General features: G+C 48.8%; 3 protein-coding genes across 3 annotated transcripts; 1 reads left to right on the forward strand and 2 right to left on the reverse strand.

Moving 5' to 3' along the window:
- Nucleotides 1–473: 473 nt before the first annotated feature.
- LY89DRAFT_669928 (uncharacterized protein) lies at nucleotides 474–1253 on the forward strand (the record flags this gene model as incomplete). Its single annotated transcript, XM_018213135.1, has 2 exons — nucleotides 474–729; nucleotides 886–1253. The coding sequence occupies 2 exons, from the start codon at nucleotides 474–476 to the stop codon at nucleotides 1251–1253; spliced, it is 624 nt and encodes a 207-aa protein (XP_018070770.1).
- A 1492-nt stretch (nucleotides 1254–2745) lies between these two features.
- Nucleotides 2746–4601, reverse strand: LY89DRAFT_586538 (MFS general substrate transporter; the record flags this gene model as incomplete). Its single annotated transcript, XM_018209373.1, has 4 exons — nucleotides 2746–3400; nucleotides 3557–3600; nucleotides 3654–4307; nucleotides 4377–4601. The coding sequence occupies 4 exons, from the start codon at nucleotides 4599–4601 to the stop codon at nucleotides 2746–2748; spliced, it is 1578 nt and encodes a 525-aa protein (XP_018070771.1).
- Nucleotides 4602–13461: 8860 nt separating this feature from the next.
- LY89DRAFT_697586 (MFS general substrate transporter) lies at nucleotides 13462–14981 on the reverse strand (the record flags this gene model as incomplete). Its single annotated transcript, XM_018216920.1, has 2 exons — nucleotides 13462–14768; nucleotides 14822–14981. 2 exons carry the CDS (start codon nucleotides 14979–14981, stop codon nucleotides 13462–13464), a joined length of 1467 nt encoding a protein of 488 aa, XP_018070772.1.
- Nucleotides 14982–15075: the final 94 nt, after the last annotated feature.

Here is a 15075-nt window from a genome sequence, read left to right on the forward strand (position 1 = left end):
CGTATCCTCCATCTTCACGAAGATTATGAGAGAGCGAAGTAATACTCCCAGCACGTGCAAAAATAACCTTTCCCACCCCCTAAACCTGAAACCTCGCTAAAGCCTCCTATTCGCCTCGCTTCCACCCATCCCTTTTTCTCTACACCACCGCCAACCCGCATCTACCTAAACAACAAAATCCTTGTTTTACATCCCTGTATTCAACCCGGCAGCCGCATCCACAAGCAAAAACAGGATCTCTCGCGAATCGAGACCGCGATCTATATGTTGACGTCACAACACGTCAGCCACGATCTGGAATATCTTGGTTTGGGCATATTAACTTTGCACGGCCACATCACATATCTAGGTAGAGTTCATTTGAGACCAAGTTTGGAAGGCACTTCATATATATAATATCACAACTACCTTTTTGTCTTCTCTTCTTTATACAAATCTCTTACACCCAAATCCCAAATCCAAAAACCAAAAACATGAACTACCTCCCCTCCAACCCACTCGCCAGCAGCAAAAAAGCAGGCCCCGCGGAAGGCAGCGAACAACCAACCGAAGCGCAGAAACACGCACAATACGACGCCCTCTCGCCCGAACAGAAGAAGAAGCAGACGTACACGGAATGGGTGACGGAAGCGTACAACATCCAGTACGAGCGCTGGATGCCGTGGATCGAGGACCAGTACCTCTACTGGTTCGGCAAGGGCGATAATAAGGCTTCTTATGTTGCGAAAGGTACTTCTCTTTCCCCCTTTCCTCCCCTTTTCCCTTCCCTTTTCCCTTCCCTTTCCTTCTCCTTCCCTTCCCCTTCTTACCTTAAAAAACGAAATTAAAACGCTAATAGCCGGGGGAAAAAAAAAATAGACACCCTAAACAAATCCAAAATCACAGGCATCAAACAAGTCGACCAAATCCAAGACGACGTCCACAACCTGGTCGGCAACCAACTCGGCGAGAACGGCCTCCTGGCGCCCGTCGGCAAACTGGTTTCAACGGAAGGTATTAATCGCGCGGAGCGGCAGGGTCGGGATGATCAGGGGAGTTACGGGGGCGCGGCGGCGGGGTATACGGATCCGATGATCAAGGGGGGGAAGAGTGCTGGGGAGGGCGTGGTGGGTGGTGTGGCGGAGGGGGGGAAGGTGGTTGGGAGCGGGGCGCAGAGTGTGGGGAGTGGGGTTGTGGGTGGTGTTAAGGGGGCGGGGGGGTTTGTTGGGGGGATGTTTGGTGGGAAGAAGGAGGTGAAGGAAGATGTTAAGTGAGGGAGGGTTGAGGGGAGGAAGAAATGTAATGTTTGATGAGTTATGATGATTGGATGGGAAGATTGGATGGGCAAGCAGGCGTTTGTTTGCTGTTTGGGCTTATGTTGATACCTTTTGTGGTCTTGTGTACCAGATTGTTCAATTCAGATATATTGTTAGTTTGCGCGCTTGGCAGTCCGAGTTTGCTTGGCGTTCGGCATGGTACCTCAGTGATGAGATATGCTCCGTGTTATGAATTGTATTTTCTCGGTGAAGGCATCTGTCGTCTCTGTGAAGTGATGAGATAACGCACTAATCGGTTTCTAAAACATTATCTTATAGGCAAATGAAAATAAAGAAACGCGTTAGAGGCCTATGTCTTATTTCGAAATTAATACTTTATACCTAATTTTGACTCTCGCTATAAAAGCCAAGAAAGCTAAACAAATTTCTATAGTAATGTACATATCGTGCTATAAAAAGGCAAAATAATATAATAAAAATTAAATACTCTATTACACCCAAAAAATAAATATATTATTTTAAAACTATTTTATTTCGCATATTTAATCCCAAGTTTCACCTAAGCCTAAAAAAAAAAACCCCCATCTCTTACAAAACTAGGTTCCTCATTCAATAATCATCATACCTTACGAAATAATCAATACTATATATATACTCCTCATCATAACCCACAATATCTCTCAATTAAAAGCATCGTCTCCGCAAAGAAAGCGACATAAAAACTCCCCTCGCAAACACCGTGCTCTCTTTCCTTCCCCCACGATTTCCCACCGCTCACCACTTACTCTCTCGCGTGCCGCCTGTTCCCCTCTCCCCCTTTCCCCCAAACCCCAACAGCTCGCCCTTACCCTCCTTCCCCTTACCCCACATTCAATAGCTCCTGTTCTGTGCGGCTACTCAGCCCTACAGTACCTGGGTATACGATGGATGAATGAATGAAAGAAAGAAAGAGCCGAGATTACCGAGTGGTCCGAGTCCTTACAAACTGTCACGGGCTGATACAATGAGTCAAAGTAACAAGCTATGTGTATTACAAAAAGAACTAGTTAAGGAAAGAAGGATTCTCCCCGGAGAAGTCCTTTTGTGAGGGCGCCAAGGCCCGAGCGTCTGCTCACGTGACGGCTATGCCCATTTAGGGGCATAGCCACAGAATGGGTTCAACCCATCACACAAACTAGGTAGTGCGAGCAGGAGTTTACCGAGGAGGTAGCTTTTGTTTTATTTGTTGGTAAATTAGTTGGGAGTTGATTAGTAGTTAGGTGGAAATTAGGTGGTAGGTGATTCGGTAAAGAGGGGGGGGGGGGGGTTTGGTTTTGGGTTTGAAAATGAGTGGATAGGAGTGCGTGGAGAATGAATGTATTTTTCAATCCAAAGTCGAATCTTAAAAATCAACAGAAGAGGATCAAGATCAATCAAAAGAATTTCCCAACTCCAATGATAGATAGATAACCTCCTACATCGTGCCCCCTAACCCCCTTCAATTTTGACCCTAAAGCTTAGCCCGCCCCTTCTCAATATTCTCCATATCCTCCCGATCACTAGCATCAACCCCCATCCCCATCGCCTCCCGCCGATGAATCTTCCGCATCGCCGCCTCGATCGTGTCGTGCCCCGCCGCCTCCGCAATGTCGCTATCCTGATGGACCTCGAAGCTGCGCCTCAGGTACTCGGGCCCCACGAACGTCAGGATGATGACATAGACGTACACGCAGCCCATGAAGATACACATCACCTTGCCGTACTGGTAGCGCTTGACCCCTTTTGAGGTCGGCGGCAGCGGGAAGCGCGACCCGATGGTCGATTCGATAGTCGAGGAAGCAGACGAGACGAGGTTCCCCAGCTGATACGAAGTACCGACCACAAAAGTGCGGAAGGAGCCCGGCGAGAGCTCCATCAGGTGGATGGGGATGACGCCCCAAGCGCCCTGGACGCAGAATTGCTCGAAGAAGGCCGCGGCGATGACGGCTTTCGAGGAGGTGTAGGTGTAGGGGTACAGCAGGGCGCCGCCGATGATGGAGATGAAGATGATGGAGAAGCGGCGGCCGAAGATTTGCGAGCAGTAGCCGATGACGGTTCCGCCGGTCATGGCGCCGAGGTTGGCGACCACTTGCGTGACGGTTACGGCGTTGGCGCTGAAGTTGTATCTAGAGATAGATCAGTATACGGGTTTGATAGGGTTCCGAGAGCCGAGAAGCACGTCCGAGGAGCCGTGACACGTTTTCTTCCACGAACAGCTTTTCAGGATGATCTCGATCTTGGCTCCCAGATTGAATACAAGACAAGGGCAGAATTTTACTTACTGGTTGGTCAACATGGTTGGATAGAGGTCTTGGGAGCCGTGGGACTAGGTGGGATGTTAGTACATATCAATTAATTAGAAAACCGAGGGAAACAAACCATGAAGTTAAATCCAGCCATTAGAAGCACGAGATAGATAAGCAACAGCCAATGTCTCTTCAAAGCCACCTTCCCTTCCGCAATGAACGTCTTCCCAATATTCCCATTCTCGTTCCGTACAGCGACCCGCTCATTATACGCCTCGGTCTCCGGCAAGCACAGCCGGAAAATGATGATCAAGACAGGCGGACAAGCACCGAACCAGTACAGAGGCCGCCATCCGTGAGAAGTAGTATTAACAAGCCCCCTCGCAAACGCCGTAGCGAGTAAATAGCCAAACGCATAACCCTGCTGCAGCATCCCCGACACAATACCACGCGCCTCCTCCGGACAATCTTCCAGGGCCGTGGCTGCGGCATTTCCGTAGAGACCACCCATTGCGACACCGAACAGGGCGCGGCAGGCAAGGAACTGCTTGTACGTTTGGCAGAACCCTGTTCCGAGCTCGAGGACGATGAAGAGAATATTGTTGACGACGAACGGCCATTTGCGTCCGTACCGATCGGCGGCGAGACCGAAGAGGATGGAGCCGACGGATCGGAACATGAGGACGAGTGTGATGCCCCATGTGATTTGCGTGTTGGTTTTATCGAAGGTCTTGGCGAGGTCGGAGACGGTTAAGCTGACGGTGAAGAAGTCGAAGGCGTCCCAAGTCTAGATTTTTTCGTTGGCCATCAATATCCTCCTCGTCTCTTGAAAGCAGAAAAGGGATGATGGGCATACCCAAGCAAGGAAACCGACTAAGAAGAACAACCACTGTTTTCCAGACAACATAGCGAGGAGACGGAATGGATTGGGAGCTTGATTCATGGGAGGCTTCAGAGTCGTGAGTCGAGTTGCCGCATACCGACCAACGGACATTTTCTCCGGGTGATGAGATTCGGGGAGCGCAGCATCGGGGACATGAGTCGCAGCGACCTTTTCGTCGCTTGCTGATATTTCCGCCATTTTGCTGATGTGATGTGAACAGCGTCGTTTTGAGCTGGAGAGCGTCATGTCAGTACATGTGGAAAAGAGGAGTTGCGGTGTTGGGGATTTTGGTGTTGGTGTTGGTGCGGGGGTATGGGGAAATTCGACCAGGTTTGCATTCCACTCACTCACTCACTCACTTACAATTGAACTTTTGACCTCTCGCAATGAAAGGGGTTTTTCTCCCAACTCTATAATTCGGACGGACGAGCAGGATGAGGTAGGTAGAAGCTCGAGGTTCTCGCAGAAGTTGGGGAGGTCACAACTACTTATCTACGCTCGTCGCACAGCAGGCAAGCAATCAAGCTATGCAGCAAGCCTGCCTGTAGTAATCTTACCAACGGAAGGGTGTAACCCTGGCGGCTGTCCCCTCTTGCATGGCGGTGCAACCGATACGTCCAACTCTCCCTTCCGCGCATACTTTAGTACATTTTCAACCGAAAGGCCTGTCATTCCTTCCAAATGGACCATCAGCTGACGATCATCGAGACATCTGGTAACCCGCGGTTCCGCATCGTGGTGTCCGCCAGCGGGGATCCCCCGCAGTGGAACAAGCATTGAGCCACTCAGCGGGCTGGGGCTTGGAGTAGCGTGATTCGAGCCCTGTACTCCGAGTAGCTCTTCTCCACACCCCGGAGCGAGTCGCCAATGGGAGGAGCTGAGGTTGCATCGCAACCACGCTCCAGCTTGCTCCGTCGAATACCGATGTTTGCCCCGGTTCAAAGTGTTTGGTCGCTCGTACTGGCTTTCTTGGGAAGCAAAGATCCGTTGAGCCGGGAGAAGATGCGATGGAATGACTCGGCTTCTTTCAGCGTGAAACTAGAGAGAGCCCTTTGCTCTTCCTTTCAACCGTTTACACCGTATCTATCGTACGTTTTGGATTGGATTGAGAAGCTGTGGTACCGTCAGCCGCCAGAACTTTTCAGCTCGAATTTTTGGGCATATCTGATCATGAGTAACATTCTGTATCCCCCGTCGAAAGAACCAGTCACTTCGAAGTACAACCACTTTTGTGATCAAAACTTTCTCGAGGTGCGAACCCAACCATGCAAGTGCAACTTGGCGCCAACTTTCTCCACTCAAGTGTCAACGTCAACGTCAACGTCAACGTCAACGTCAACAGGGGCCTCTCCAGACGAAGATCTTCTGTCAAACGCTCTTGGTATTTCTAGGCATCATCATCACCCATCTCTCCCCCTCTTTCAAACCCTTCATATCTGCGTTTCCGGTGAAAAACAATCCAAGCTGGCGATATCTCGGAAAGGGCCAAAGCTTATTACCTACCTACCTACACAGCTAACTGCCGGTCATCGTGGCGTTCGTGGTGGCTGCGAAAACGAAATTGTGAAAAGAAAGTTCGGAGCTAGGACGGGGATGCTTCGGCGATATTATTTATTATGGTTATTGAGAGGTAAAGGGCTTCACCGCTGCGAAGCACAAAGAGATGAATAAAAAGAGAAGAGAAGAGAAGGGAAGAGAAGAGGGAAAGAATGGAGAATTGAAGAAATCATCTACGAAGATGTAGGTATATATCGTGAGAAATGCTGATTGATTGGAAATCAAAAACAAATCGTGAAGTGCTGATACTGTGCAACAACCGGGAACTGGAAAAGGAAGGCAGGCAGGCACGTGGTTCCAGCGGCCGCCAGTTTCAACAAGTTGGGAGAAAATGAGTTTGCAATGTCCAGATTCTGATTCCTTGACCGATATATGTCTCTTTTTTCTCTTTCGATTTGCGAGGAGAAGGAAATGCCGAGGCGGGGTCGGGGAAGTGTTCCCTTGGCGAGGATTGCGCTTAGCTTAGCATGATTCTCGAAATTCCGTTTCGTTTTGCACACGAGAGGGGATGGAATGTGAGATGTTTATGAAGTTCAGTGCTCAGCAGCTCGAGAACTAAGAATGAAAGACTGGAAGGAAATTTTTCTCCGAGTTGCTTTTCCGTGCAGTTAGGTACATGGTGATGAAGTGTATTTGAAGCATACCTAGGTAGGTAGATACCAGTGTTGTTGCTGGATATGCCCGAAATTAGGATGGTGGGTAGGGGGAACACGACGAAGGATTGAGTATGGCAATACTGTTTTTTTATACCTTTTCTCCTTTTCTCCTTTTCCCTTTGCTACTAATTTCTTTTCTTGTGTGGGCTCAACGGCACGTGATGGTATACAAAGTCATTATTCAAAGCTCTCAAAGCTATTAAAAGTGTTAAAGCAATCGTTGGGAAGATTTGGGGCAATCGGGACGCAGCCCCCTCTGTTCTTCTTCGCGTCTTATTGTTTATTTTTTACTTCATCAGAGTTTTCTCTACAAGCTAGCGACACGTGATGGCATACAAAGCCATTCTTTAAGCTCTCAAAGATTCTAGAGCCGTCAAAGTATTTTTCGATAACGTCCCGAGCAATCGGGAGGGGGAGGTCTCTGGTATCAGGGACTTGATCTGAGACAATGAGCACGTGTCGAGGAAAGAAACAGCTAGGTAAAGGAGTACGCTTGCTATAATTCTTGTTCTACCTTGCTTCAATATGTGCCTGGTTTTCTTTCTTTGCTACAGCGATAATGACTCGAGTATTTAACCTCAGAACTGTCTCAGCCCTGTCATGCTAAAAATTCATTTGTCTTGGGATAATGCCCGTGAGACTGACTTTCCACTTACATCGATATATTACCAACTCCTTCGGAGCTTAATCTTAGTCATTATGAGATTGAAAGTTCCATAATACTTTTCATGAGGATTTGGTACAAGTGTTGAGCAGGACGCTGTTCTGGACGTGCTGGAGCTTAACGGCACATCTGCAAGGACAAGATGAGAGTCACCAAATTATCCGCCGCACTTGTGTGGTCAGTGTCCGTTCAAGCATCCCATCATGTCAACACACCTGATGCGTGCAAAGCCAACGATCTGATAAGATGCTTCATGTCATCCTCAGCACTAGCTGCGCCTTTCTGCTCTTCTTACATTGGAGATGTTGTCCCAGCCGTGACTGCAACGCAAGTTGTTCAGACAACAGAGTAAGAGAACCTCGTCCACTCTCGTGCTTGCTAACACCCAGGCCAGTGTCATCACCATTCTCTTTGCCAACACCGCTTGGGTGTACCAAACAAATACTGCGACAAATCTGTACACCACGACTACAACTTTGCCAGCCCCAGCATTCGGTGCCAATGTTGTGGCAGGAAATCATGTAACTCCTCCGAAACCAACAACGCTCAAATGCACAAAGGGACAGGCTGCTGCGTCCATTTCCCCATGCTTGCTCGTGTTTTGAGTCTTCGGATGCGGTCACGAATACTGCTACAGTGACCTCAACTGTGTTAGCCAGTTAGACAGCCCGATGTAGCTCCGCACCGCACTTTTTGCTGACTTTTATATCTAGCCACTGATATCACTACATTCATTACTGAAACTTCCACTACCACAACAACGACCGCTGCTGCAGTCTCAACGGCAGTGTAAGTGTCTCCTCTTCCCTGTACATTTCAATCCGTTTGACATTGTCACTGGCTTCGAACGTCTTTGTAGTCGATCATAGGCTAATCAGCGCAGCGTTCCCGACCCTGGCCCAATCGTAACCAACCCATTTCCTTCTATCTAAATAAAAACATCAACTCTACTCTCCAATCGTTCTCGTCCCTTCTCTACAAGAGCCATACAGATTGCTGATATTTTGCAGTGCAACCAAGTTGCGGACTTTGTAGGCACAGATCCATCCACATTATTGGGTCAGTTCGAAGGATACTCCGCGGATGACTGCGCCAATGCCTGTGCAACAACCACGGGATGCATTTCATATGTTCTGTACGAATACTTTGGGATCTGCGGAATTTTCGATGTCCCCGTGTCTGAAATCGCTGGTGGAACCGGTGGATATACTTTCTGGGACATTGCAGTAAGTCTTTTCTTTCCATTTCACTGCGGTTTCCACTCTAGAATGCCCTGCAAGCATGCTCTGGCTTGTGCCAGATACAGCTTGAAAATTCCAGCGACCTTCTTGTGTTATTCCAAGACACATTACTGATGACTTCGTGTGATAGTGTCCTACACCACCTCCACATACCCCTACTTGCGATATCCCGGGCGCTATCCCCGCAACAAACTCTGCACCCTACGCTGTTCAGTCTGGAATCCAGGACCAAGCCGCTTGTCAATCATTATGTAACACTAACAGCGGCTGTCTGAGTCATTTCGTCGGAAGCGGCGTCTGCACCATCTTCGGGGCCTTCCTCTCCCAATGGGAAGACACCACCGGATTCGGACTCATTGCATGGGATGCTTCTTGCTCCGTCCTTCCCGACTACTGCGGCTTCATGGCCGATGCCCCAGGTTCGTCGCCACCTCCGAAGAAACGATCAGCCGGCAACAGCGTCCCGGCGCCGTTCGCGGAGTATTGTTATCAGCTCTGCGTCCTGGATGAGCCTTGCGTCAGCTACACGTTCGATCCAGTCAATCTTGTCTGCGCGTTCTACCAACAGACAGTAGCAGCCATTGCGCCCACCGCGGATCCAAACGGGGTTGCTTGGTACGATATCTCGTGCGCACCACCTACGTACCCGGACCCTGCATGTGGCGTTTATGCCTTGCAGAACACTGCAACGGACAATAACCTGGAGGTCGACCTGGAGGGTCTTCCGGATCTCGAGCAGTGCTATTTTAATTGTATTTATGGGTGTGTCAGTTATGCTTTCTATACAGATGGCAGTGGAGTCACGCATTGCTTGATTTTTACTGATAGTTTGGCGGATATGACTCCTCCGCCGGATCTTACCCAGACGACGGTGTGGTATGATGCTGGTTGCCCTGACCCCTCTTCCTCAAGCGATTGAGAACTGTAAGAAGGTTCGTTTTGTTTGTGCTACGGAAGAGCTGGTTTGGGGGTTGTTGATGCTTCCTGGTAGTGCGAACCATGTATTATTTAGGTTTGGTGATAATGCAATGTTTATTCTAGTTCTCTACTATTTCTCTCTCTCTCTCTCTATGCAATATCAAATTCCGCTTGCTGGTGATACTAATAACTCCACTCCGCCATATTTAAAAAAAAACAAAAAAACAAAACAAAACCGAATCTAAACCACCATCCGAGTTCTCCCCCTTTTCCTCCTCGCTAAGCTTTTTCGCAACACGCAACAATTTCCCGGATGCCCAAACATTTGTTCTAGTCTATACGTGAACACATACCATTTTACGAGCAAGAACCCGCGATTTCACGAATAGCGAGTTGTTTATGTGTAGTATTTTTACTTCGTAAACTAGGTACACTTGCTATTTGGAAGCTTTGAAAGCGTGTTGGACTTGCTATAGCTAAATAGCGCGCGTAATAATGAATAATTTCTGGATAAAGCATTTGATTTTGATATTATAGCATTTATAGCGTTGTAGGGCCTTAGTATTATAGTGCCTTACGAAGTTAGCATGGCAAGTCCTCAGCATCATACCACCTTAGCATTATAGCACTTTAGCAACTTTAGCACTTTTGTATAATAATACCTTGCTACTTGAGCACCGTATTAATTCCTATAAAACCACTATGTCGCCGGAGCTTAAAAAAGTTTCAGCGTTTTGTCCTCAAGCCAAGCGCAAAAAGCAGAGGGATGTTGTCGGTGAAAAACACGTTCTCCACATTCACAGGGCGGAACGATCAGAGTTGCCGCCCTCGATTGTTTTCCTTAGAAATTTGGTGGGAATCAGTTGTAATTTAAGGCCTTTAGTTTCGGGTTTGGTCGAGATACGGTATTGGTTATGTGATACAGCAGTCCGATGGTGTTAATGTGGGTTCTCAAGGCTGAATTAACAATGGCTGGCATCCAGAGCGATATCTTTCAAGCGTTTCTCGTCGATGATAGAGACTATTGGATGAAAAAGGTCGATGACAACTTGACACTCCGAGGCGCTCCCGCTTTGAACGTGATGATCTTGTTAGCATCCACGAATAGAACATTGTTCCCAGATTCTAGCGAACCTTGAACCTTTCTTTAGAGCTGCGACACAATTCAGAAATAATCCAGTTTGAACCAGCTCTCGATCTCCTCTCAGTTAGTATCCGAAAGTCCCTGACCGGGGTAATCGCAGTTGAACTGTCCCTCTGCCGTCCTTGAAGGACATTTGAGGCAGACCCAACTTGAGGCCGTAATAAAGGTCAACGATCTGTCCCCTGTGGATCGGATATAGTACAAGATAGATTAAACGACGTTCTCGCGAATCGTATTCAAACTCGGTTCTAATACTTACCTTTGTATTGACTTTTTAATTGTGGGGCATGGCGGGCTGCAAGCAATCTATTCACATCGTTTTCGCAATAAGCTATAAGAACATGCCATCCGGACAAAATATTTTTGCCATTGATGCTTGCTACTAAATCGGTGACCGATTTCTCTGTAGGTTGTGCCATCGTATGTGAAGCGCAGCCGACACAAATTAGGATTTGGAGAAAATGCTGGTGGAACTAACAACCCAAACTTATTTTCCGTAAGAAATCGGGCATGACCTTTCTTCATATCAGCTAGTTTTGCTTTTCTACACACATGTCTGTATTTACACCAGGGCCAGCTTGTACCCGCCGATCTTTTGGACCTTCTTCGTGATCACAATCTTGTGGAATTACCATATTTCAAAATTCTAAACCCGTTTTAGCACTCAACAACAATCATTACCTACGTCGAGAGCTCTTGCATCGAGTCAAGATACTCATTTGGGAAAGTGCAACCCACCACAACCATTCAACTTAAGCTCATCACCGACCATCAACCAACATCTCTATTCTCACACCAAGCCACCACAACTTTATCCAATCCACTCTTTTCCATCACCCCTCATCCAAACTCCTCAACATGGTTTTAAAAATCCCCTCCATCCTCATTAGCTTCAACCCCAGCCCCAACGGCGCATTTCTAGCCAGCACCATGGTCCAAACCGAACCCCTCGACCTCCCCTTACGCTCCCCCCACCCTCTCTCCACCATCCGCTACCGCCCCGAAACCGCCTCCGAAGCCCGCCAGCGAAAACTCCCCACCATGTCCCCCAAACAAGATGGTCCCCGTCCTCCCTTCCGCTTCCGCGACCCCGCTACGATCTTCCCTAAACAAGACCCACCGGCGTTTGTCATTCCCTGGACATTCCCCTTCGCGCCTCGACCGGTGGCTTTACCGTCCATCCCGGCGCTGGCGAAGGCGAATCTGTTTTGCTACCTGGCTTCCGTGGCGGCGATTCCGATTCCGCTGCTACCGAAGAGGTTTGAGGGGCCGGAGGGGTATGCGGAGGATTTGAACGAGGTAAGGTTGTTGATGGAGATTTTTGGGGAGACGAGGGTTTGGAGTCTGGATGTGGAGGATGTGGCGTGTCGGTATTGTGTTGATATGATGCGATATCATGATCAGCATCGGTTGAAGCGGATTCGGGTCAGGACTGCTTATGTGGAGAATGTTTTTAAAAGGGTGGATTGTGGACATTGTTTTGTGTTTCCGTTGAAGGGGGATGCTTGTGAGGAGGTGAGTTCCATGTCCATGAGACCTTTGGGAGATGTGAGAGCTGATGTTTGCTATAGGATATGTTGAAGTACGATATTCCTGTAAGTGTGACCAGAAATTATACCAGGGATAGAGTTGTTGACGGTGATTAAGTTAAGAAGACTAACCCACCACCTGGGCCCCACCACTACCTCCCGCATCCAAAACATCTTCCTCCGGCTCAAAACCCTCGACCTAAACATTCTCTCCTCCGCCCTCGACATCCTAACCAAAACCCTCACAAACCTGCAAACCCTCACCATTCTCCTCCCTCCCCTCTCCACTCCTCTCACACCCCTCTCTACACGTCGTCTTTGGCGCTCCCTCCAACTCCTCGACCGCCATCTACCACCCCAAAACACGATCAAGATCGAAGGTCTCTATCAGCCCGGATACGAAAAACTGGAAGTCCAGTGGCGAGACGCGAGGAAGAGTTGGTGGTGGAAGAATAGGTCGACGAGGGTCCTAGCGAGAAGGGGACACAGGAGTGTAGTGTTGAGGAGCGATTTGTGTGAGGAGATGGGGTACCCGTTGCCTGGACGCTGTGAGGATTATCCTATTAATTATTTTAGTTTTTTGTGAGTGGTGGTTTGGATGATGGGGTTGAGTTGGGTATTCTTGGTGTTTGGAGACTTTGAATGAATCCTAGACTCTGGATGCTCATGGATGTGCGATTTGTGACGGAGTGTTTAATTTGATATGTTGCTCGAAGTCGAGTTGGACAAGAGCTGGACCTTGATACTCCAATCGCAGACAAACAATATCTCAAGGTTAAGCTATAAGCTCATGCCGTACATTGTCCTCTGGTTAGTGTTTAAGATCAAGTAAAGACATCTGCAAGACAGACACACTTTTTTGACTGTGAATCTAGCAGTCAAAAAATCCAACTATGGGCGCCTAAGGCGTCCAGAAATTTAATATATATGAAAGCTCCTCCAACCTCCAAGATCTCTACAGAAACAACGCGAAACTATCCGCAAATGGCAGTCAGGGTTCCTGGGCCCGGCTCACCGAGATGTGAATGAATGGCTGTGAGCTCTTGTTTTTGCTAGAGAGTTTGTGGTAATTCCGGGACAAACTTTCGTAGTAGGTGGGGAGGTGATGGTGATTGTTTGGTTGTTGATAATGAGGTACTTGTGTGGATGACGAAATGTTTGTATTGACAACAAAATGTTTGCATTGACAACAAAACACTTGGCTTGACAGCAGCTTTGGGATAAACAAAAGAATTGAACAGTAGAAGAGACGCTTGCATCTGTCAGACATTTGGCAACGATCGTTACTCAGGAACTTTCCCGACATCAAGCACGCAAAAAGACAGACCAAACCATGAAATCTTCATAACCTAAAGCATATACTCAAACGCCCTCCCATGCTTCTCCACTCCCCCATCCACAAGCCCCATCCCCGCCTCCCCTACCACACCCCCATACTCCCTCTCCGTCCTCCTATTCAGCCTCCCAAGATAAATCCTCAAAATCCCACATAGCAAAGCCACCAAGCACATCGCCCCCGCATTACTCGCCATGCCCCTAAGATACAACGGCGCGTCCCTCTCGGGATAAAGCCTCGTTCCCACCAACGGCCCACACTGGCCTATCAACTGCAGCATCGCGAATCCGGTTCCTTGTTTAGACTCCGATTCCTGGTTATTGATCGTCCATGTTATGATGATGGTTATCACGGAAAAGAAACCGATGGCGGCGGGATAGAGACCCGCGTATCGCCACCAGGTGCCGAGATTGAAGTACCCGGCAAAGGCGATGAATGCGTAGCCGAAAGCGGAGAGTAGGGAGTGGAAGAGCACGAAGCACCAGCGATTTTGCAGCCGATCGGAAAGGTAGGCGGTCAGGATCACGATGATGAAGGAGAGCAGGTACGGTGGGGCGGAGAGGGCTTGTGAGACGAGGACCGAGTGGCCCATTTCGTGGATGATGGTCGGGAGGAAGACGGGCATGGAGGAGAAGGCCATGTTGGTGAAGAAGAACATGAAGGCTGTGAGGTAGGATTTCGGGTCTGTGATTGTGGCGAGCATTTCTTTGGCGTTGAGACCATGGCTGGAGGTTTGGGTGGTGGAGCGCCCCTCTTTTTCTTTGCGGAGCCGTAGGCGGGCGACTTTCTTCTCTCGCGAGGTGAGGTAGGAGGCTGTGGAGGGGGAGTCGGGGATGGTGCGCCAGGCTATGACGGCTACGAGGACGCTGGGGAATCCTTCGACGAGGAAGAGGAGTCGCCATGCTGCTATGGGGCCATGTCTGCCCAACTTGATAATTCCCCATGCTAAGGTAGAAGCAAATGTTGTTGCCAGCGGAGCCGCAGATATAAAGTACCCCGTCCGTAGAGCCAGCTCTTCCCGCTTGAAGAAGAACGAGAGGTAGAACGGTATCCCAGTAAAACCTGCCTCTCCAATTCCTAATAGGATCCGTAGAACGAGCAAGCCTGCAAAGGACGTAGCGACCGATTGTAATGAAGCAATGATCCCCCACGATAGCACAATGACCGTAACGTATATGTGAGCCGGCACAATCTTCCACAACACGCTCATCCACTCGAAGCAGATGTACGCAAGATAGAAACCCCATATACACCACTCAAATCGATTCGAATCCAAATCCAGATCAATATCCAGCCCCGCAATCTTCGCATTCCCGATATCTGCCACCAGAAAATTAGCCCTCTTCCCTTCACCATCGATAGGCGGGATATACTTGACCGGTCCAAAAAACTCAGCATATAAAGCAAGGCTACAAATAACACCAACTTCCGATCAAATTTCTTAACAACAGCCCGTTCCTCGTCTGGCGTATACAATTGATATGACTGCACCGTCGACGCACTACCCCTCCTTGCCGTCCCCTCCTCTTCCATATGCTGCAACTTGTAGCTCTCCCCGCTCACATCGAGATCCGACTCGCTATCGCTATCGGATCCCGGCGTCAGCCTCGTCATGCCGCTGCTGTCG

This window comes from Mollisia scopiformis (assembly GCF_001500285.1).
Source record: "Mollisia scopiformis unplaced genomic scaffold LY89scaffold_13, whole genome shotgun sequence".
Lineage (NCBI taxonomy): Eukaryota > Fungi > Ascomycota > Leotiomycetes > Helotiales > Mollisiaceae > Mollisia > Mollisia scopiformis.